Source organism: Pseudorasbora parva, chromosome 15 (genome assembly GCF_024679245.1).
Source record: "Pseudorasbora parva isolate DD20220531a chromosome 15, ASM2467924v1, whole genome shotgun sequence".
Taxonomy (NCBI): Eukaryota; Metazoa; Chordata; class Actinopteri; order Cypriniformes; family Gobionidae; genus Pseudorasbora; species Pseudorasbora parva.
Window position 1 is genome coordinate 39,382,572 of NC_090186.1, and position 22,525 is coordinate 39,405,096.

General features: G+C 36.1%; 1 protein-coding gene across 2 annotated transcripts in view; it reads left to right on the forward strand.

Annotated features, from left to right (window-relative positions):
* The window catches only part of atad2b (ATPase family AAA domain containing 2B), a 103,747-nt gene that overhangs the window by 46,914 nt on the left and 34,308 nt on the right, over positions 1 to 22,525 (forward strand). For both annotated transcript variants that reach the window (XM_067418058.1, XM_067418059.1), the window contains exon 24: positions 2,458 to 2,577. In XM_067418058.1, the coding sequence (XP_067274159.1) occupies positions 2,458 to 2,577 (120 nt within the window). The remainder of the gene's footprint in view (positions 1 to 2,457; positions 2,578 to 22,525) is intronic.

The window sequence follows — 22,525 nt, forward strand, 5'->3', positions numbered from 1 at the left end:
GGTCAGGAAGCAGGTCGAGTACAATATTTTCTTTTTTTTTGTTTTGCGGTTTGAATTGCGGGCAGGTTCGTTGAAAGCATTGGTCATGTTGTTTATACATTGACCCGCGCATTACTGGCAGACAGTTAAAAAAGATCTTCAATTGAAAAAGAAAGAAATGTCTGAATATGGCGCTGACATCTTGCACTGATTTTGGACCTGGGTCTGCGCAGTAGTGACCTCGGGACCTGAGTCTGCACAGTAAAGAGCAGGAAGTAGAGCCACATTATCAAAACCCCACCCACACTTCTGCAGAATCTGTCAGTACAGAAGAACAGCTCATCATGTCAGTGTGTTATGAAAATGTAGAAATTAAAGCTAAAGCTCCAGTCTCAATCCAAAAATCCAGAAAAAAGTCTGTTGGTGCCTCGGTGAGAACTTTTCTCAGAGGGGATATCAATCACAGCTGTCAATCATGATATCAAACCACTAACTAAAACCAGACTTGTTTTTAAAAAACGAACACTTGAACTAATAAAACTACACTTGATAAAACTTGATTAAAAGTATGTAAAATGTCTGAAACCATCTTTGGGAAAAAAATATTTGAAGTGTAATTTGATTGTTTAGTTTGTCTTGGGAGAAGGCTGGGTTTATGAGCTGTACTGGGACCAACTACCTGTGGGTGATCGAGACGCTTTGGCTTCACTATTCAAGACCTGTGCGGCAGGCTTGGTTTAGACCAGTTAAGGTTGATTTACAATGAATGGAAGAAATCTCTACTCTCCAATCTTATTCTCCAAGTAGTGCTGTGTAGCGTTCACTTAATTGGGAACAGTGAGTGAGTCATTTTTTAAACAGTAAATTATTTAATTTGTCTATACACATCAATAATTGTATTTTTTTTTTTTTTTGGTATTTAAAACTATTTATAGGTATTTTATTTATTTACATAAATAGAAATAAATGTGTATATAAATATAGTATAATAATAAATGCATGTATTGTTTGCTTGTATGTATATACTGTAAATACATATTTATGATTTATTTCTACATTACTTGAATAAATGCATATAAATAATTAATTAACCAGTCCTTAACAGATACAGGGTATAATATAGAAAAGTATGCAAATTGGGTGTCACCGTGTTTAACACCCATCAGCACTAACATTTGTAAATGGGGGTTTAATACTTTAAAAGCACAAAGTTACGCTGTTCATTTTAAAGAAACAAATGCAACACTTTACAGGAGAGAAAAATAAAATCTTTGGTTGTTACAAGAGTCTTGGTGATGAGCTCCCCCACCACAACTTAAATCACCAAGGGGCTTTCTCTCAGAATGATTTAGATTCCTGTAATTCGTTCATTTTGTGTCCGCTGTAACAAAAATCTTGCACGGCCCCCCTCTGGGCCGCCCCTCGGATCCTTTTCATTTTGCACCGGTTCAGTGTTGAACGAATGAGGTGGGGTAAAAAATGACCTGCTCTAGAGAAGTGCTGTTGAATATTTTATATGGTGCAGTGGAGAAGTTATGGGTATCGGTATTGGGGTGTTTAAGATTTAAGTTGGGCTGCATCTGAATTAAAAACCACCATGAAACGGCTTGACGAGAGCAGTTTTCTTTCCTGTGGTGATGTATTTCCTCTAAAAACAGCTTGTCTTTTTGATATAAAGGTTGTAAGTGTTTAATTTGCTTGAATCTATTAACATGATTTACTACTATTGCTAATCAGAATAGGATGGCGGGGCATTATCAATATAGTGTGAATTTGATTGGACAAAATGAGTATGTGCAGGATGAGTCTTTAATATTTTGTATTTCGTTTTCTCAGAGACTGTACAATTATTTGCTGAAGTGAATTGTTTCATGTTTTAGGAGTACTAAAAACCTGATTTAATGGGGTCTCAACAGTGCGATAAAGCCCACTACCAAGTCTTTATGATTTTCTGGTCTATAGAATCCCAACTTAAATGTCTTCTTCAATATACTTCTATGGGATTTTTTCCCCTTTCCATTTTAGCATCTGGCAGTTGAAAATATGATTCCTTAGAACATGATAATGATTCCCTTGCGAGCGACCATCTTTCTAAAATCTCCTCTGAAGGCAGCCGTATATTTTTATGTATAAAGACCCATTTATACTTTCAGGGGAAAATTGTGCGATGCAAAATGCTAAATTAAATAATTGGCTTTTATATTAGTTTGTGCTATATATTTTTTTAGAATATAATTAAGAACATATATTTCTATTCGAAAAAGAATCACAATTCACAATGAATATATTTACCTTGCAATCTCACTCTAAAATCACAACACAATACTATCTATTCTTCACAGTATGTGCTTCACAAGGAAGAAGAAAACTTGCACATTAGTTTTACATCTTTCTTAGAAAGCATATTGCCATATGAGTCAAGATATTTTTCCGGTTCAGTTCGAGTCTCTGTAGTAACTTGTTTTTTGGCTCACACAGGCTCCCAGACCACACCGCAGCCACCCATCACTCCAAGCACCGTGGCAACCAGGAAACCTGTGGGAGAGGAGGCGGGATTAAGCAGTTCTCAGTGTGATGGAGTGGACAAGCACTGCAGCAGTGAGTACATGCAGAACACAACAGCCAACAACAGAGATTGTCAAGGTTCCTGCTCTCTGTGTGGCAGCTCTTACGCTAGACTATTTCCAGGTGATCGAACAAGATGTACTTTGACTCTGTGTGCTGAAACGAGTCTTGCGTGGTCCGACACTTCTGCTAACAGCTCTGCCTGTGAAAGTGAGTTTTCACAAGGGACGGTGTGATTGTATGACGTGCACTCTGCTGTTAAACCGCTGGTCGTCTTTCACCTCAATCAGAAGGCGAATAAGAGGTCACTGTGCCCTTGCTAGTCTGTAGGTGCCTGTAGCCCTTGAAGAAAACCATTGTCATAATAAATTGTTTGAAGTAGAGCTGGATGAGATGACATGATACATATGCGACCGAAGAAAAGTCAGCCAATTGAGGTTGTGCCATATCATTTAAATACTTTACATATTAGATGTTCTTATTTCATTATTATTCATGAAACTTAATGGATACAACCCAAAAGATAAGATTTTTTGAATACATGTTAATAATATTTTAATATTTATAATGCACTAAAAAAGTGCACTAAAATCAAATCCCGTTTTTCTTATTCAATATTCTGTTTTACTCTGAAATATGGCACATGTGGTACCTTAAAGGGGCGGTTCCACTGTGATTTTCTAGGCTTGGTTGTGTTTATGGGGCACAGTATAACATGTCTTTAATATTTCTTTTCTTTTTTTAACGCCTTATTTTTCTTATATTCTCCCTTTATTCCACACCGCTGTCTCCACTGTCCTTTGAACGGCTCGTTTGCTTCCTGCTTCTATGAAGCCCATCCCTCTGAAAAACGCAATGGGCTTAGATTGGTTAGATGGCCAAATGTAGTTTCATGTATTTTTAAGTGCTGAAGTGCCAAGCACAGGTGGTCTGGAAACACCACACCCCTTATCCTACTATTAAGGGCAGAAGTAACATCTGCGGTGACTAGCAAGGGTTTATGATGTCACCAACCCAGAAAAGAAGCTTGTTGTAGTCCAAACCGTCCGTTTTTGTAGGCAATAAACTGCCGTAACTTTAAAAGACAATATCTCTGTTTGCATTGAACTTTCAGCGCTGTAACTTTGCAGATACTGTTTATGCTCAAGCAGAAACATTACATACTAACTAAAGTTAAAAAATTTAAATCGCATGCAACCACCCCTTTAAAATCCTAATACTAATTTGCTAAAATACTTTTCAAAATATGAATAGGAACAATTTAAATAAAAATAGATTTTTGATGATATAATCAATACAGTAATGAGGGAAATGTAATCTTTTATTTATTTATTCTTTTTGTAAAACGTTAAATAAAAAAATAAAAAAATATATATATAATAGTTTTATTATTTTTTATTTTATTTTATGTATTTAATGTGAAAAATGTTACTCTTGACGTGAGATTACAAATACAGCATTGTGAGGAAAATTGAATTATGACATTTTTTAAATTGATGCGAACCAAAAAACAATATAATTTTAATATTTGTCTTAGTTGGATTTCCAGCAAAATAACTATTTAATAAACTATAGTTGGTGTGGACATTTTTTTCTTTCACCTTGATGTATGTCATACCATCCACCTCTAATTGAATGGTTTGAGATTCCTCTGTTGTCGTCTCATTGTTTATCAAAATCCTAATGAATTTGCCTACTCATATGACTCATTTTTGTGAGTGCCATGTGCAATCTCATCAGTTTTGCAAAACCATTTGCATACCTGAACGAAAGGGAAACTCTCTCCAGTTTTTATTGTGCTTCAATGTCAAATATTGTAGATGCTTTATTGCCTTAATGCAGCTTGTTTGTTTCCACTATGGCTTTTATAAATTAATTTAACAGTTTGGCATCTGTCTGGAACGCTGTTCTGGAAACACAGCGCACAAGCTTATTTGTCAGGTTTTTTTTGCTGTCAAATCAATGTTTATCTATTACTTTCTCAAGTGATTAATTTACAATTACTAAAAAAATACTTTGACTTTGGTCAGTAAACTCTCATAACACCCTACATGGTTCTCAAGGACATTGAAAACCTCGTAAAGTTTGATTTTCAGGAAAGAAACCTTTAAAAGTCATTGAAAAGTAATTGGAATTTCTGTAGTTCTGTATCGTTTTTTTGTATGTACAACCAACCAGAGCTAGTTGAAAGATTAAACTTTCGCCGTATCCGGTCGGCAAAACTCTGAACACATCTTCCCTTCTTAAGAATGACTTCAGTGCCATTCTTTGTTCTTTTCTCAGAAAAAAGCTTAACTCCAATTCTTCCAGAGTCACGGTCAAAGCTGATTCGAAAGACCGCCGTTTGCCAGTTTCTGTGTTTACTAGAAGCATGCAAGCGCAACTCTCCCCTCATTATGTTAAACCCCGCCCACTGACTCTATACACGATGTGATTGGCCCGACCAGAGTTTGGCGTTTACAGCTCAGAAGGGTATTGAGAGTTGCTAGACGTCACTCGCAGGCAGATTAGATTTGCTGCCGCTAGGGTGCGTCTAGATTTCTAGGCTACTTTTTTTTCTGCTTCTCGGTTAGAAACCATTTCTCAGACTAGAAAATGAATACAATGTTTGAAAAGTCCTGAAAATAATAGAACTGTATTAGTCAGAACTCAGAAACTGCAGGATCTTAGCAATGTTGTCTTTTGTGTGAGCAAGCACCACCACATTTTTTCTTTTCATATTGTATTATTTTACCATAGCATTAACAGGCTAAGAGAATAATCTTTCACATAGTGTTTTCAGCCAGTGTACAAACAGTTGCCCTGTAGTACCTCTGCTATTGATATGCACGAGAGTGAATCAGCCAGGATTTATGCAGGTGTTGCAACCGTAACGCCACACATTTCCCAGAGCAGAACTTTTCCCAGAATCAGAGCAATGCCCTCTGGTTGCACTCCCTCACTGCCTCGGTAGCACCAGCCAGGTCAGTCCTCTTCTATGGCTGCTTGACAGATGTGGAGGGATGCTGGGAATGCTCAGGAGACATGAGGGTCAGAAAGTACTATCGGCACCTACTCTGGGGCGAGGCGCCCTGGTGGATCTGTGCAGCAGCTGGGAACGTGTTTTATCGCATTCATCTCACATCTCTGCTTCAGAAAAGCTTTTAGCTGTCCCTCAAAAGAGGTTGTTGCGGAGGAGTGGCTTGTTTAAACCTATCATGCGGCCATGTTGCCAGATTGAGCTGTAATGGCGTGAATTGCCGAGAGCCGGCATTACCACCCCTGGCGCGATAAGCAAGTTCGTTCTTGCAGCTTTGCCAGCGTGGACTGATTAGATTGCAGATAAGTCATCAGATGGCAGGCAGTCGTGGGATACTTCCACATTGCACATTGGGAGATTAATTAGCAGCTATCTCAAATATAGTGGATCTGGTGGACATTTTGGCTAGTGTTAGCTTGCTACAGAAAGCATCAGTCATGCGTTATTTTTAGATTGTATTGTGTTTTTGGTATTAATATTTTATTCAGGGACCAACCCAGAGTTGATGTTATTATAGATATCTGGATCATGATGCGAATCACAATATTGTGATTGATTGTTTAGTGTATAGTATCAGATCTGTATAGGCTCTCTCTCAACCTTTTACACACTTGTTTCGTCAGCATGGTTATATTCCTAGCTTGTTTTTGAGTTTGGGTTCGATTTATTATAAATGATTGAGTGTGCATCAAGTGAGTACCATTCAGATGTTTGAGGTCAATAAGATACTTTTTAAAAGGAATGTAATACTTTTATTCTCCAAGGATGCATTAAATTGATCATCAAAAGTGATAGATGTCTTAAATGTAAAAAAGATTTCCATTTTAAATAAATTGTTCTTTTGAACTTTTCATTTATCAAGAATTTTGAAAAGAAAATGTCACTTTTTCAACATTTGTAGTAAAAAGAAGTGTTTAGTGAGCTGCAAATCATCATATTACAATGATTTCTGAAGGATCATGTTATAATGAAGACTGGAGGAAATGATGTTGGAATAAATTACATTTTTACTTGTATAATAAATGGAAAACAGTTATTTTAAATTGTAATAATAAATAAACCCTAATATTTTTGTATAAATTTCTCAACTTTTTAAACATTTAACTTTTTTTGAACATTTCAATCTTCTGCAGTATATAATAGCACCAAACGCTGTCCTAACTTGTCCTGTGCTTCCTTGTCTTGCCACAAGATGTCGTATGTCTCTGATTATTTTACAATCTCTGTCTAGAACCATACAGTATAACAGCTCAAGGGAAAAGAAACTCATAGAATGATTACATCCTTGAGAGATGAGAAGGTGCCTGTTAGGTGCAATAAACACCTCAGGATGAGATGGGCTCGCTCCTGTCTGTCTGTGTTATATTTCTTGGTTGTGAACACGAAGTGAGTGAGCACAAGCTTAAGCTTTCGGCTCCTAAGAGGTTGTTAAGCATTTCATCTACCTTCCATCTGTTTCGCCCAACAACAAACACTAATTTGAGGAAAAGATTCCTTAAATTAGCCTTATCCCCCAAGTGATTAGTTTTATCTTTGATGCTGTCAAAAAAAGCCATTAGTAGTGTTTTTCTTCTCCTTTTATTGATGGCACTTACTGATTCTGGACTCAGCTGACAATTTAATCTGAAAAGAAAATTGATCCAAGAATAATCAGTTCTTGTTTTTTTGTGTTCTGTGTGTGTGTGTGTGTGTGTGTGCGCACACTTTTAAGTTATTCTTAAATTTGTACTCCTCAAGCTAATGCTTGCCAATTGATAAGTTTTGTCCCTTTGTCCTTGAATCAGAAGAATGACAGCAACAACCGTGAGAGGATGGCAAGGAAATAGCTGTGTTATATATTTTGCATTATAACAATTGGAAAATGTGCTATATAAAAATTGATTACATTTTTAGGCTTTTTAATTTTTCACATCAACTCATGCAATAGCTTTGTAAGAGGAACTTTCCAGAATATGGTGGCCAGATCCGGTCAGTTAGTTCGTCAACTGAATCATTCTGATTTATGAACAAATCATTTTCTCTGGCTTTGTGAACTGGATCAACCAATTCTTATATATGAGGGGTGAAAATCTTTGGTACAGATTTTTAGGGTTGGTGCTCGTGAGTAAGGTAATAGCAAACTTAGTTTCCCCCCTAGGTTGGGCTAATATTGTTTATATTGGTATAATTTGATGTTGCAAAAACATCAAAATTATGAAGGAAACCATAAGCTGATATGCCAGATGAGTGCATGATCCAAGTTGTTTTCAGGGTTCCTATGCAGTTCAGAATGTGCAGAATTTAATTTGAGTAATTTCCGGGTTTAGATAATTATGAAAACAAAAACCCAAAAAAACCCTGAGAGTTTGGAAAAAAAATGTTTTACAGACTATTGCATCTAATAGACTATTGCATTCAGTTTCTAAAGTACAAAATTAAGATTTTCTAAAAAATAAATGTATCATACAAGTATTGTTTTCATGGCAAACGTTTACTAATCATTGAATGAATATGGATGTGAGGGTGAGGAAATTTTCCCACCAATTAACCAATGTGTGACATCACAGGTAATACCGTGATCACCAATAAGGGTTTTTAAATAAATCACTAATTCTAAACTGAAAGTAAAAAGTGCACAGCCCCTTGTGCAGTCATAATGGAGCTGAGCAAAGCGTGTTTTTTAAATAAATTCTCATAAAAGTTGAGGTTGCATAGAAATGAACTGGAAACGCACCAGTGGACACGCTCCATGAATGACAGTGCGGCTGTTCGCATTTTACTTTCGGTTTAGAATTGGCATCAATTGTAACACAACACAACTGAATGAATTTAAGGCACATTTTTATGCAAAGCTGTTTCCCAGAATCAGTTTTTTTGTTTTTTCTCATCATATAAGTTCATTGTCACTTTGAGAACCAAAAAAAACCTTCAAATTAAAACATTTACCACTAATGCCAAATATAATGCTAAAAATTATGCTGTAAGAACCATTTATGTTAATTATGTTCTTGGTAGGGATGCACGATATTGGATTTTTGCCGATATCCGATATGCCAATATTTTTCAGCTCATTTTGGCCGATACCGATGCCAGTATATGTTTATTTTTTTCCCATTGTTTAAAAAACTTTTTTTTCATTCTGGTTTCAGATTTCTGAGGTCTCCTTATTAAAAGGATTCTTGTTGAAGATAAATAAATATTAAGTTATTTTTATGATAAGAGTATATTAAAAGCCCTGAAAATAACTAAAGTCAGTCATTTTTCACCCCAGATGCAGCTGTAACCTAAATATTGTATTTTTTTTATTTAACGTTTGTGCACATGACATCCGTTGATGCTGTCTTTCAATTCTACAATTATTGTAGAGCTCCTTGGGTTATTTTTCATCATCCATTTCCAAAATTTTATTATAGATTAATACATTGTATATAAAAGTGTTTTTTTGCAAGTGTCGTGCTTGTGATTTGAAATTCATTACTGATTTGTTTATTCAGAACAAGAAGTAACTTCAATTTATTTGTGTATTCTACTTTTCATTGTATTATTGAAACAACAGCGCCCACACTACATGTATAAATATATAGCGCCTGGGGGACACTACACTAGGACCTGGAGGAGCTTCTGCTGCTGTGGAGGCTGCCACACACGCTAAAGAGTGGAGAGACGCGATTGGGCATGTTTTGAGTTCGTTTTGGTCTAGTTGTGAAAACCGGCCAAATCTGCTGCTGACGGTCATGCGCATTCACAAATTCAAGGCAGCATTTAAAAACAGTCAATATCAATCACTGTACATGCAATGTATTTGCTTGTGCTCATGGTCTCATCGCTGTAGCACTCCTTGCACACGTGAGTTATTGCAGGCGCATATTCACACGTTATCATATCGGCAAGGCATATCGGCATATTTTTTTTCATATTTGCCGATTTTTATATTTTAAGCGTTTATCGGCCGATTCGGATGTTGTGCCGATAATATCGTGCATCCCTAGTTCTTGGTATGTTAATTATGGTCAGAGAGGTTTGAAAATTTGAGTTTGGAAAAGTATGACATTTTGAAATGGAAAATTTATAGAAACTCTAAACAAGAGACATGCTTTATGTTAAGTACAAACTAAATCATAAACTTACATGATTTGCACGGCCCTGCTGTCAGATGCATGTTGTTTAATGCTTTTTTTAAACATACATCGTATGGTTGTATTCTTACCTTTTTAATTTTACACAAATATGTACTTGCCACACACGTATTTCCATTTTCTTATAAAGGATTATTCTGACAGCAAGAGAGTCTTTCAAATGCCATTCAAAGACAGACATTGTTTGACCCTTCAAAACTGAGGCCTGTAACAAACTGTCATTTTTTTTGTGTAATGTTACACCCCTGATATATAGATAGATAGATAGATAGATATTTTTTTGTATGAGAATTTAGTGTGAAATATGACCTGGGCATGTTCTTGACAGACTGCGAGATAACACTTTGTGGTAATATATTGTGTGCTCTTGTGAAACTAGATGTCCTATATTTAAAATTATTGAATTTGTAGGCGTAAATGTAAGTACCCAAAGCAATATGACAGGAGACATGACAAATGAACCATCAGATTCAGAAGCCTCAGCAGTCTTGTACCAACAACGAAGATCACATTAGAACAAAGAGCGACGTGTTTCCGCTGTGGTCCGCTATTGTCCTGGTGATGAGTCAGCCGCCCAGCACAAACTCATAGAGATGGCAAAACTAAGCAGTTCTATTATCAAGGTCTTTTATGGGATAGCAGAAGGGATATTTAATCCCTGAGGCTGTCCAGAGCTGCTCGCTTTTCTTGCTTATCCTCACTGTTATCTGATGCCGAGGGTTGTGAACTGCTGCCCATGCTCTAAATCAGTGGCTTTCGACTGGTTTTGCTTCAGGATCCAGATTTTCCTTTGAACATCAAGTGGTGACCCAGTACTGTACCAAGTTAAAAAAAAAAAAAAAAATTGTACAAGTTAACATCAAAATGTTTAAAAATGAACAAAAAATTAAGCTTATTGCGATTATTGGTGGTTAACGGTGGTTTTATACAACGCTGTTTTCGTCACATCCACGTAAGACGCATACCGGAAATTCATGGGATGAATACGTGTACTGTTACACTCCTAATTACCGGTACTATTTAACCAAAAGTCAAGAACATTTTTAGTTTTGTAACATAAGGTGAGGTCAACCTCAACAATGGTCCAGGGCTAGGCTGGGGCAGCAGGGGGCGTTCGGTACACTATGAGAGTACTGTGGTACATACCTTGGGTGGTGTAACGCGTTTTTTTTCCCCTATTCAGTTTGTTTATACTTACACTCCTAGTTAATAGGGTTGCAATTAACGATTATTTTGATAATTGATTAGTTGGCTGAATTTTTTTTCTTTTTTTTCCCAGATTAATATATTAATTGGATAAAAGGGCTATTTTTTATGTTTATTTATTTATTGACAAAACACTATTCCACATCCTGTCCAATGTTGTCCTTCAAAAAAAGACGGAGTGATATGGACACACACAGTGAATATATTACCATTACAAAAAAGAACCATGGATTTACGATGAACAAAACAAACAAACATAATATTAATAAATAAATAACGGCAATTGTAGTTATTCAATGGTAACCACAAATTACCCATTGTTTTGCTTCAAATCCATAGTTGAAATATATTGTATGTGTGTGGCTATACAAATGGTAATCTATAAAAGCATAATAAAACACACAGACTCGTCACTCCAGAGAACACGTCTCCACTGCTCTAGAGTCTAGTGCTCATGCTTTACACCACTGCATCCAACGCTTTGCATTGCACTTGGTGACGTAAGGTGGGAATGCAGCTGCTAGGCAATGGAAACCCATTCCATTAAGCTTACTACACACTGTTCTTAAGCTAATCTGTAGGGCACATGAAGTTTGGAGGTCTGTTGCTATTAACTTTGCACTAAGAAAGTTGGCACCTTCTGCGCACTGTGCACCTCAGCATGCGCTGACCCTGGTCTGTTTTATATGTGGCCTATCACTTTGTGGTTGAGTTGCTGTTGTTCCATATAATACCACTAACAGTTAATCGTGGAATATTTTAAAGTGAGGAAATTTCACAAATGGACTTATTGCACAGGTGGCAACCTATCATGGTACCACGCTTGAATTTACTGAGCTCCTGAGAGCGACCCATTCTTTCACAGATGTTTGTAGAAGCGTCTGCATGTCTAGTGCTTGATTTTATACACCTTTGGCCATTGAAGTGTTTGGAACACCTGCTTTCAATTATTTGGAGGGATGTCCCAATACTTTTGGCAATATAGTGTAATTTAACAAGTTTGAATTCCTAACTTAAATTTTGTACTTGTCAGGAATATGTGTGATGTTAAAAAGCAAGACAGTTTTTTTTAATAACCATATCCTGTCATGCTGCACAATCTGGACTTTGGTGTCTTTTCAAACAGATGGTTTTGGAGAAAGTGGTCTTTTTAGCTTGGCAACGGCTCAGTGAGACTTGTAGAAACTTCACTGTTGAACATACTGAACATTTGATACTGGCAGGGAGTATTTTTAAAGTTCAGGCTCAGTGCAGATGTAAAAGTAACAATTCAATATTTATAGTTCTTGGTCTTTGACTTTTACAGACGTCTCGTTCTCCTGTATACTTTCAGATATTTATTTATATAAATGTATATAGGTTAAAAATACATAATGCATTGAAATGCATTACATGACATGAGCACTGATGTTCTGTAAATTATCTATTACATTAAAGGGGTAATTCAGCGCTGGGAGGATGAATCTGTATTTAAACTGGGTCATTAATGTACTAGAAATGTGAAGTTATTTTTGCTTTCTAGACTGAGAAAAGACAGAAAATGTGTTTTTGTCTCATGGGTAGGAGACTACAATTCCCAGAATGCTTCGCTGCCCTGTGAGGCCATTCCCAAAGCCACCGCTACTGAATCACTTTTACTTTCCCAACACCGCGTTCATCTTCATAAAATCAGTTCCGTTAAAAACGGAACGTGTCTGTTCAATATATTGTGATTTAGCCGCTGAGGAAATGTCAGCACAAACGGGACACACGAGTAAGATTACACGCAATCTGATGAGCTGAATGAGCTCTCGTGATGAGAGCTGAGGTAAACGCGTCCACGTCCGCGGTAGTAGTTCTCAGCGGGTGCTCAGTCTGGCGCGTTTTCAGTTCATGCCTTTGGAAGATTAACTGTCATAGGAATTAACTTGAAGATAAAATACTCACTTTGCTCCGCCGGCCGCACCGTTAATATGAATGCCTGAGGCTGTGAGGTGAGTTGTGAGTACGACCCCATCCCCCATGTGCGCGTTGAAAACATGCGGAAAAAATCTCTCGTCTCAGGGGGATATGAGTGGGGGGAGCACGATCATTCGAATATACTCCAGGGTTTCTACTGATAGAAAGCCACATGCTAATCGCTGAAGTAACCCTTTAAGCAGTGCTTAACTATAAATAATACTTATTATAGTTATATTGAGTCCACTTTATATTAGGTGGTCTTAACCATACTGTACTATCATTTAAATTACTTATTTGATACATACATGTTTTTACATTGTACTTAAAAAAACACCTGCATGCAATTACATCTGTAATTAATTTCTGTATTTACATTTATTATTATACGATTGTCACTTCCCTTACAACTAGCCCTACGCTTAAACCTATCCATACCCAACACCTGTCTCTAACTTTACCCGTATCCCACCTCAATATCAGCAAAAGTGTTTTGTAATACAATATGTACACAAAACGTACATTGATGTAATTACATAGTAGTTAAGGTAACCTAATATAAAGTGGGAACATTATATTAATACTTCTAATATTTAGAATAATAAGCCACGAGAGGCAGAGTATTTTTGCAACCATGATAAAACCCATAGATTTACTTATTATGGAAAAGTGTCATATCATATTTGTTGGTCTTATTCAATAATATTATATGACAAAAAATCTGGCATTATGCTCCGCCGGTAAATGCATATAGGTCCTTGACTCCTAATGGTCAAGTATGTAGTAAACCAACACAAAGGTTGCAGATTGAGTCTACAGTGGGACTGAAGTAGTAACTGGACTCTTGTAGTCACTGTGGAATAACGGTGCCCGCGAGGAAAGCACTTAACCCCAGATTGCTCCAGCGGGACTGGCCCTGCAATTAGCGTGCTGGAAGTCGCTTTGCAGTGTTTGCTAAATGGCAAGCAACTAATTTGTGCCCAAGGCTGCATTTAACTTCCCTCGTAGAAAATCTTTGCTGGGGATAAATGTGAAACAGCATTTTTAGATTAAGTTGTCGTTGTCTTGTGCCCAAATTGTGTTTGTATTGCTGTATTGAATGAAAGGACGTTTGCATTTTAAGCTAAACTTTGAAAAAAGTCTGAATGAAACACTTGAAATCCTTCAAATTTGGGTTATTTTTCAACAGGGTAAGTATAAAGAATTTCAAAGCATTTGTTGTAGTTCGATAATAAGCTAACTACCTTTTTACGTTTGTGTCTCACTGTTTTTTGTCCCCTGATTTATATTACTCTAATTTGTTCATAATCATTACACTAACTATTAGGGTTGGGTGATGTGACCAAAATTTTTATTTTATACATTTTCTTATTAAAACTAAGAACAAAGAAGCAAATTACAAATAATAGGACAAATACAATAGATCCAAAATACAACTTAAATTTACTTAACATTTTTTAACTACAGTAGGTTTCCCTGTAATAAGAAATACTAGATTCATTGATTGTGTATTACTAAAACACTGCATAGTCTTCACTGTATGAATCAAATAAGAACTAATTCTTATTAAAGATACAAAAGTGATTCAGTCAAGAGCAGTTAGGGATTTTCTCAGTCTTTTGATTAACTTTGAGACAGACAGCAGTTTATTATGCTGCCGCTCCTGTCGGATAAAATTCGATGATCACGCTGACGCCAAAGAGACTCGAATAACTGTCGTTTTTTATCACTCAGGCCAGTGTTATACATCATTATTAGTATATACTTTTATTTGTGTTTACACATCAAGTTTTGTTTTGCATACTTTCTTTAAATTGTCTTAAATCTTACATTAAACTTAACTTAATCTTAAATCTTAATTTTAATCAATGTTTCATCAGCCAATTGCCTGGATTTAATCAATTAGAAGCAATAGAAATTCGCCATATAAACTTTGAAATCACAATTGCATTGCATAATTACATCTTGTTTTAAAGGGGTCCTGAAATTGAGAAATCAACTTTCCCTTGAGCTTTTGATATTTAAAAGTTCATGGTAATTTAACAATATCCTGTAAGTTTCAGAGCTGGATTCCTGCGTTATTTTTATTGAATATCCATCTCACATGGGAAGACGTTGTGTGTTTGTTCCTTCATTTAACTATGCATTAGTTTGTAAACAAGAGCCTGGATTTGCAGACAGGATGAGATTACATGAATTAATGAAGCAACTAATGTGAGTGGATGTTTTTTATTTTATTTGTGATAGTATGCATTGTTATAGATCGTTTAATATCTGAACACACCTCAGCACGCTGTCAAAGGCTGACGAATACTTTATTTATGGTGTTGTTGGTTCATTGCAATTCAGGATCAGACTTGGACATGTATGGGCCAGGGCTTGCAAAGCCCAATGTCAGGGATGTGTGTGTGTGTGTGTGTGTGTGTGTGTGTGTGTGTGTGTGTGTGTGTGTGTGTGTGTGTGTGTGTGTGTGTGTGTGTGTGTGTGTGTGTGTGTGTGTGTGTGTGTGTGTGTGTGTGTGTGTGTTCTGTGTGTGTGTATTGTTCGCGGTTATATCCACCAATAGGGCAGGTCAGGTAATAAAAAAAAACATTCCAATCAATCGTGGAAGGATGAGAGAGAAATCATTGTGTTTGTTTGATAAAGATATTTTGCGAGCCCTGTGGGCGATTCATTCCTGTTTTCCATGCTTTCAAAACAATCCCTTACGTGTACTCCTGGGGGAGCTGAAATTCATTAAATATGTAAAATCATATCCAATCGTATCCGTGGCAGTTTAAAACCAGGTAAGAAAATAGCCTATTACATATTCATTATGATGTTTTTTTTTTTAATGTAAAAACCACACAAATGTCATTAGTTGACCTCAGACAACAGTATAAAAATAAAAAAGCCAGGTTATGACGCCTTTAAATCCCAAATATTTTATTTATAACATTCATTGTTAACCATTATTCATTTATTTGTATTTACTGAATAATTAATTGTTTAATGACAATTCTTTTGTAAGACTTCTTTCAAAAACATTAAAAATAGTGGTAACTTTATGTTAAGGTTTATTCTGCATGACCTTCTTCTACATCCCTTAATCCTGCCCAATACCAAAACTTAAATGCTAAAAAAACTACCATACTAACTATTAATAAGCAGTAAATTAAGAGTTTATTGAGGCAAAAGTCATAGTTAAGAGTGAAAATGTTCCCCATACTAAAGTGTTACCAAAATAGTAATGTCAAATATTTTGATAATTGAAAATATTTTAAATTATCAAAACTTTTAAAAATTTGTCTTATAAATTGATACAAATTGTTAAATTGCTGTTTGTAACTTGATTTAATTTGTGTATCATTTTTACAGTTGCTATCCTAAATACTGTTGTTAGCTTTATGCAACAAGCATTTTACAATAATAACAAGGATCAGAAATGCCATTCATCAAGATTATGATATTTTTAGTTTATTAGATATTATTACCAAACCAATTTTTTTTCAGTGTCTTAAACTGAATCAGTCATAAATGTGTGTTTATTGAGTGCTAGATAGTTAAATACTGTGTTATTGAGTTCTGTGTTTATACCAGTTATCTGCCTACATTGCCTAATGTAGCACAATCATTTATAAAAGAGTGATCTTTATGAAGTCGCATACAGCCGTGGCCTTTTCACCGTACAATAATCAAACATCTTGAAGGCAAGTTGCCCTATCAGTTTATTTTGCCTCACACAGACTCTAGATCATGACACTTAAACCGTTGCAAAGATTAAATGTTCTCTCCATGTGGCTTTCTGTTTATGCAGTAGAAAGTCGATCAAATATGTCAGGGCTTCAAACTCTTAACTGGATAGCGAGTTCTAAGACAGGAATTAATGTTTGTGATATGTACCATCCATTTTGTTTGACTGATTTAATCAAACGTCTGTCTGGTCGTTTCTAAGAACGTATTAAAAACCATGATTGTGTTCTTGCAAATTTCCCTTTGATCTTTAGTAGATGAGCAATTTAAAGATGAAAATCGAAAAATGTAGAGCTATGTCAGGGAGCCATCTGAGGAATTATGAAATGTTATTAATCTGTCAGGATGATATTGATCCAACTAGGCAACTTGCCACAATCATTAAACCACAAATAACTTTTGTTGACGCCCTTTAGAGTTGTAGATATGATCATTCGTGCTATATAAAATCAGCTGAGGCTTAATTGTGCAGATCTCTACTGTGGTTTCTGTACAAATTATTTGTGTATCATTTAGAGTTAAGTATACTGTTGCCATTCTCTCATGCACTGGCTTATTCATTTAGATAAGCAATTTAATGAGCTCAACGAAAAACAGATCCCAGTACAAAGACAACATTTAGTTTAAGCAACTCTTCTTTTGATTTGTGTTGCAGCCTATGGCCTGAATAATATATAACTTATATTGCACTGGGGCTCCCCGCTTTGTCCAGGGAAATCTTGCTGGCCCCAAATTGCACATGGTAGAGGGTCTGTGCTCTCCTTTAGAGTTTAGTTTCTTTCCCTAATATGAGCACTAATTGACTTAATTATGGTGATGGGTGTCTCAAAGTAAAAGGCCCTAGAATGATAATTTTAAGTTCCCAAATTTGTACGTGGAATTCATCTAAATGATTCACTTAGTTTTGAAACTATACTTTAAATTTTGTGCAGTATTTCATGTAATTAAAAATACAGTTTATTATATCTATGAAGAATTTTTTGCAGCCTAACTTTTCCCTGAAGAGCAAATTTTGTGAACTTTTCAGTGTGTACTGGTATATATCTGTGTACGTATGTGTCTTGAAAACAGATTAAAAACATTTTTCATAGTGTTTTTTTGTACATGTACTAGGGCTTACATATACTAGTCAGGTAGTCGGCTACTTCAAACAGTCAGAACTGTCATTTCTGTCATATAACATGCATACAGTGGGGAAATAACTATTCAACACGTACAAATTTGTCTTAATTAAACACAGTTCCAGTGCAGCAATTCACATGCAATTATTTTTTTTTATTTTTTTTTTACCAGACATTGATATTAACTCAAGTAATCCCCAAAGATAAAGAAATCATATTACAATCCATAAAAAGTTGTATTTAATTAAAGTGAAAAAACTAAGAAAAATCAGTATGCCAAGGCAGGGCAGGGGCTGATTTGACTAAGCAGTTTTACCTCGTACCGGTGCAAATCAGAATCAGCTGGGTAAGTGCATGTAAATTGGTTAGAAAAAGACTTACCGACCTCTAAATGCGAGTATACAAACATCTCATGATAGGTAGAGGCAAACAGCTCTCCCAAGACCTTTGCAACATGATTGTTTCGCTATATAATGGCACTGGTTATTGATGGATTTCACAAATCCTAAATGTTCTTGTAAGCACCATTGGGACCATTATCCGCAAGTGGAAGGAACATCTATCCACCATCAACCAGCCGTGCACTGGAGCTCCTCACAAGATTTCTGATCAGGGAGTCAGAAGAGTATTCCAAGAGCCAATGACCACTCGGAAACACTTTGAGGCAGTAGGTACAGTTGTCAAAAAGAAAACAATAGGCAATGCACTCCACCGCTTCGGCCTCCATTAATGCTCATCCCGGAAGCCTCCAGTATTGAAGAACAGGCATGTTGAAGCTCGTTTGATGTTTGCTACGCAATATTTGGAAAAGAAGCCTGTGAATTACTGGGTGAATGTAGCCAGGTCAGACAAGACAAAAATCAAACTTTTTGGTAGGGATGTCCCGATCCGATCACGTGATCGGAAATCGGGCCCAATCACCTGATTTCAGACTCGATCGGAATCGGATGTTACATCCCGATCAGGACTTGGATATAATGTATATTCTGGGGTGAGGTGAGCATGATGACGCATCAATAATATGGGTTGTAACTTGAAAATAATGCTTTATGTATGTTTCTGTAGATGGATACACGTGCTGTCTCCTCGGTGATACATTACAACAGCGCTAATATCGCCCGTGTATATTCGCCAGAAGACGTGAATGAGAACGCGCGCGCTGATCTGTCTCTGCGCATCATACGAAAGCGCGCACTCATCTCACAGCGTGCAAATATTGAGTTCTTAGTTCTTAAGTCTTGCGCTTAAACGGACCAACTCGCACAAGAAGTATGTCAGCATGTCCATCTTGATGAGTATCCAAGCAGACATAGTCTGAATATGCCTTAAGAGGACTTTATACAGTCGAGAAAAATGACGCAGAGCCTTTCATTAGGTCTTAAAGGGGCAGCCTTTACTGCCGTCTGTTTAATGTCAAACAAAAGATAAGGAATCACTCACTGCTCTTGATGAAATAGCTTTTGTAAGGATTAGTCTTTAATTTAAACAGTTAAATATGCAGCTATTTTACATTTCATTAGCCTTTTCTTTATTCAATTTCTCTACCTAAAAACTAATGTTAGACCTATTAAAACCTGAAAAGCATTGTTGATTACACTTCAGTCAAATTACACTTCAAATATTTTTTCCCCAAAGTTAATTTATGTCATTGTAGGCAGTTATCATCACGATGATTTCATTTCAAGTGTTTGTTTTTTAAATAAGTTTAGTTTTAGTTAGTTATTTGATGCTATAAAAACAGCTGTGTGATGTCATGATTGAGAGCTGAGATCGACGTCTTCTCTGAGTGAAGTTGTCACTGAGGCACTAACAGATTTTTTGGGATTTTTTAGAGCAGATTATTTAATTTAATTTAATTTCCATAACTGTTTATTTCACACCAACATAATTAATTGTTCTGCATCTATGAGAGTATGGGTGTGCTTTTGATATCGCCATTGTACTTCCTGCTCTGCGCAACTCCAGTCCGGGACTTTTTTATATTTACTGTAGCACTAAAATCCAAAAGTGAAGAATTTATGTTATTTATTACTTGATTGTTCAAGCTACCTCACAGAAGTGCTCTGTTTGTTAGAGTTGTTGAATGTTAAAATAAGGTGAATAAAATAAAAAATAAGGAACATCCTGGTTCGTTTTTTCGCTCTTCTTTATTCTTTTTTTATGTATTATATAAATATCGGACCGGGACTCGGTATCGGCAGATACTCAAAATCAAATGACTCTGACTCGGACTCGAGGGCAAAAAAACCTGATCGGGACATCCCTACTTTTTGGGCAATAATACCACACGCCATGTTTGGACGAATAATGGCTCCGCATATGACCCTAAAAATGCCATACCAAGAGTGAAGTTTGGTGGTGGAAGCATTATGGCATGTGGCTGTTTCTCTTCTCATGGTACTGATATAATCCATATTATTGGAGGGAAGATGAATAGAGCCATGTCCTGGGAAATTCTTGAAATAAATATGTTGCCATCATCGGGATGAGGATGAAATGCGAGTGGACCTTTCAGCAGGACAACGACACAAAACATACTGCAAAAGAGACTCTGAATCCCAGTACAAAGGAAGAGGGAAAATGCAATGGACCAGTCAATCACCTGACTTAAACCCAATAGAGCATTTGTTGAAGGAACTGAATATCAATTTATCAATTCAACTATTAAAAGGGCCCCTTGTTATATTCAAGGTTTAAAGACAATCTGAATAGAAGAATGGCCCAAAATCCCAGCTAAGCACTGTGAGCGATTAAGTTGTTCATACAGGAAGCATTTAAAAAGCTGTCATTGCAAATAAAGGCTTTTTCACCAAGTATTACATACAATTTCAGTTAGTGTGTGCAATACTTTTCCCGTCATTTCATTTTATTCCACACAACTTTTTTTATGGGTTGTAATATTATGATTTCTTTTTCTGTGTAGATTTCTCGGGTTTATATCAAACATTATCGATAAATGGTCATAATATAATTTGAATTTTGCCATTATTGGAACTGTTCCTTGCTGAATAAAATTATTGATTTATTTCAAAAAAAGAAAGAAAAAGAAAGACTGACCCCAAATTACTGACCAGTAGTGTATATTGTTGTTAAAAACGATTTCTATTTTTTAAAACATTTGCTTCTTTTTTTTATTTTTTTATTTTTTTAACTTTTTATTCATCAAAGTATTATAAAAAAGTATCACATGTTAAGAAAAATATTAAGCAGCAGAACTGTTTCCAACTTTGAAAATGAATCATCATATTAGAATGATTTCTGAAGGATCAGGACTGGAGGAATGAACTGAATGTTTAGCTTTGCATCACAGAAATAAATGATCATCTAAAGTATAATAAAATGAACACCAATTATTTTAAATTGTAGTAATATATCACAATATAAAAAAAAAATTCTGTATTTTTGATCAAATAAATGCAGGCTTGATGAGGAGAAGAAACTTCTTTCAAAAACATTACAAATAGTAATGTGTCCAAACTTTATATATATATATATATATATATATATATATATATATATATATATATATATATATATATATATATATACATATACATATATATATATATATACATATACATATATATATATATACATATACATATATACATTAGGGCTGTATACCTTGGAGAACCTGGCGATACGATACATATCTCGATACACAGGTCACGATTCGATACGTACCTCGATACAGAGCTGTCTCGATACGATTTGATACAATGTGAAAATTCGATACGATTCAATAAAAATACATGGGCCAGAGATAATTAGTTAATGCTGAACACATTTATTCAACAAACAGAACTCTGCATTTTTCTTCAATTTATGGAAGACAAAAGTGCATTATAACAGTGCATTTTGCTTAAATATTTGCAACTTTAAGTGCTCTGATTAATTGTACACAAATTGTATTAATCTGGAAATTACCACAAGTCAACATTTAACTTTCCAAGGGTAACAGTCTGAGCTCACACAAGCACAATATGGCATATGGCTGTCCCCTATTGCCAAATCATGCAAAAGCACTTCACATAGGCTCAATCATACATGAGTATTATTAGCTCAGTGGCTGCAAACATAGGCTACAGCGTTCACTCACACACACACACACACACACACACACACACACACACACACACACACACACACACTTTCTCTCTCTCACGTGCACTCTTCTCTCTCCCTCTGGTTGTTTCGGTTAAAAGGAATGGCTGTTCTCTGCTTTTCAACAAATCATTTTCACACCTTTTTTCTTTATTTTTTGTATCTGAAGCTATAGCAGCAACATTGAAAGCTCCGGTGTCTGTGTTTAACACGAAAACTCGTGTGATCGCGGCCGGCTCGCGGTGCAAACAGTCGTGCCGTGTACCAGCTGATTTGATGCGATGATCAAATTAAATGACTCGTAGCGTCTGCAATATCTCACGACCTCCAGAGTGTCCGAATTCGCACAGTGTACGCTCGCTGTATTACCGGTGTAGCATATAGAAGCCTGATGAAAAATATTTGTTTTATCGATCCCTTGGTTTCCTTCCTTTGCGTGTGTCCAAACATCTGCCTTTAGGGACAACTGCGCTTCTGAAATCTTCAACATTTTCCATGAGTTTTTTTAAACTCGCGGGTGTCGCTGCGCCCCCTAAAGGCGGGCGTACACGGTGCGATTTTTGCTGTCGTACGAACTCGCAGAGGATTTTTTTTTTCTCAGGAGAAATCGCGTGGACATCGTGGATGCTCGTATGGTCGCGGCTCGCACCGTGTGAGAGGAAATACGAGATGAGCCGAGCACGTTAAGAGCACCTCCCGACCTTACGATCATTTTTAAACATGTTTAAAAAGTTCGGGGAGTCGGC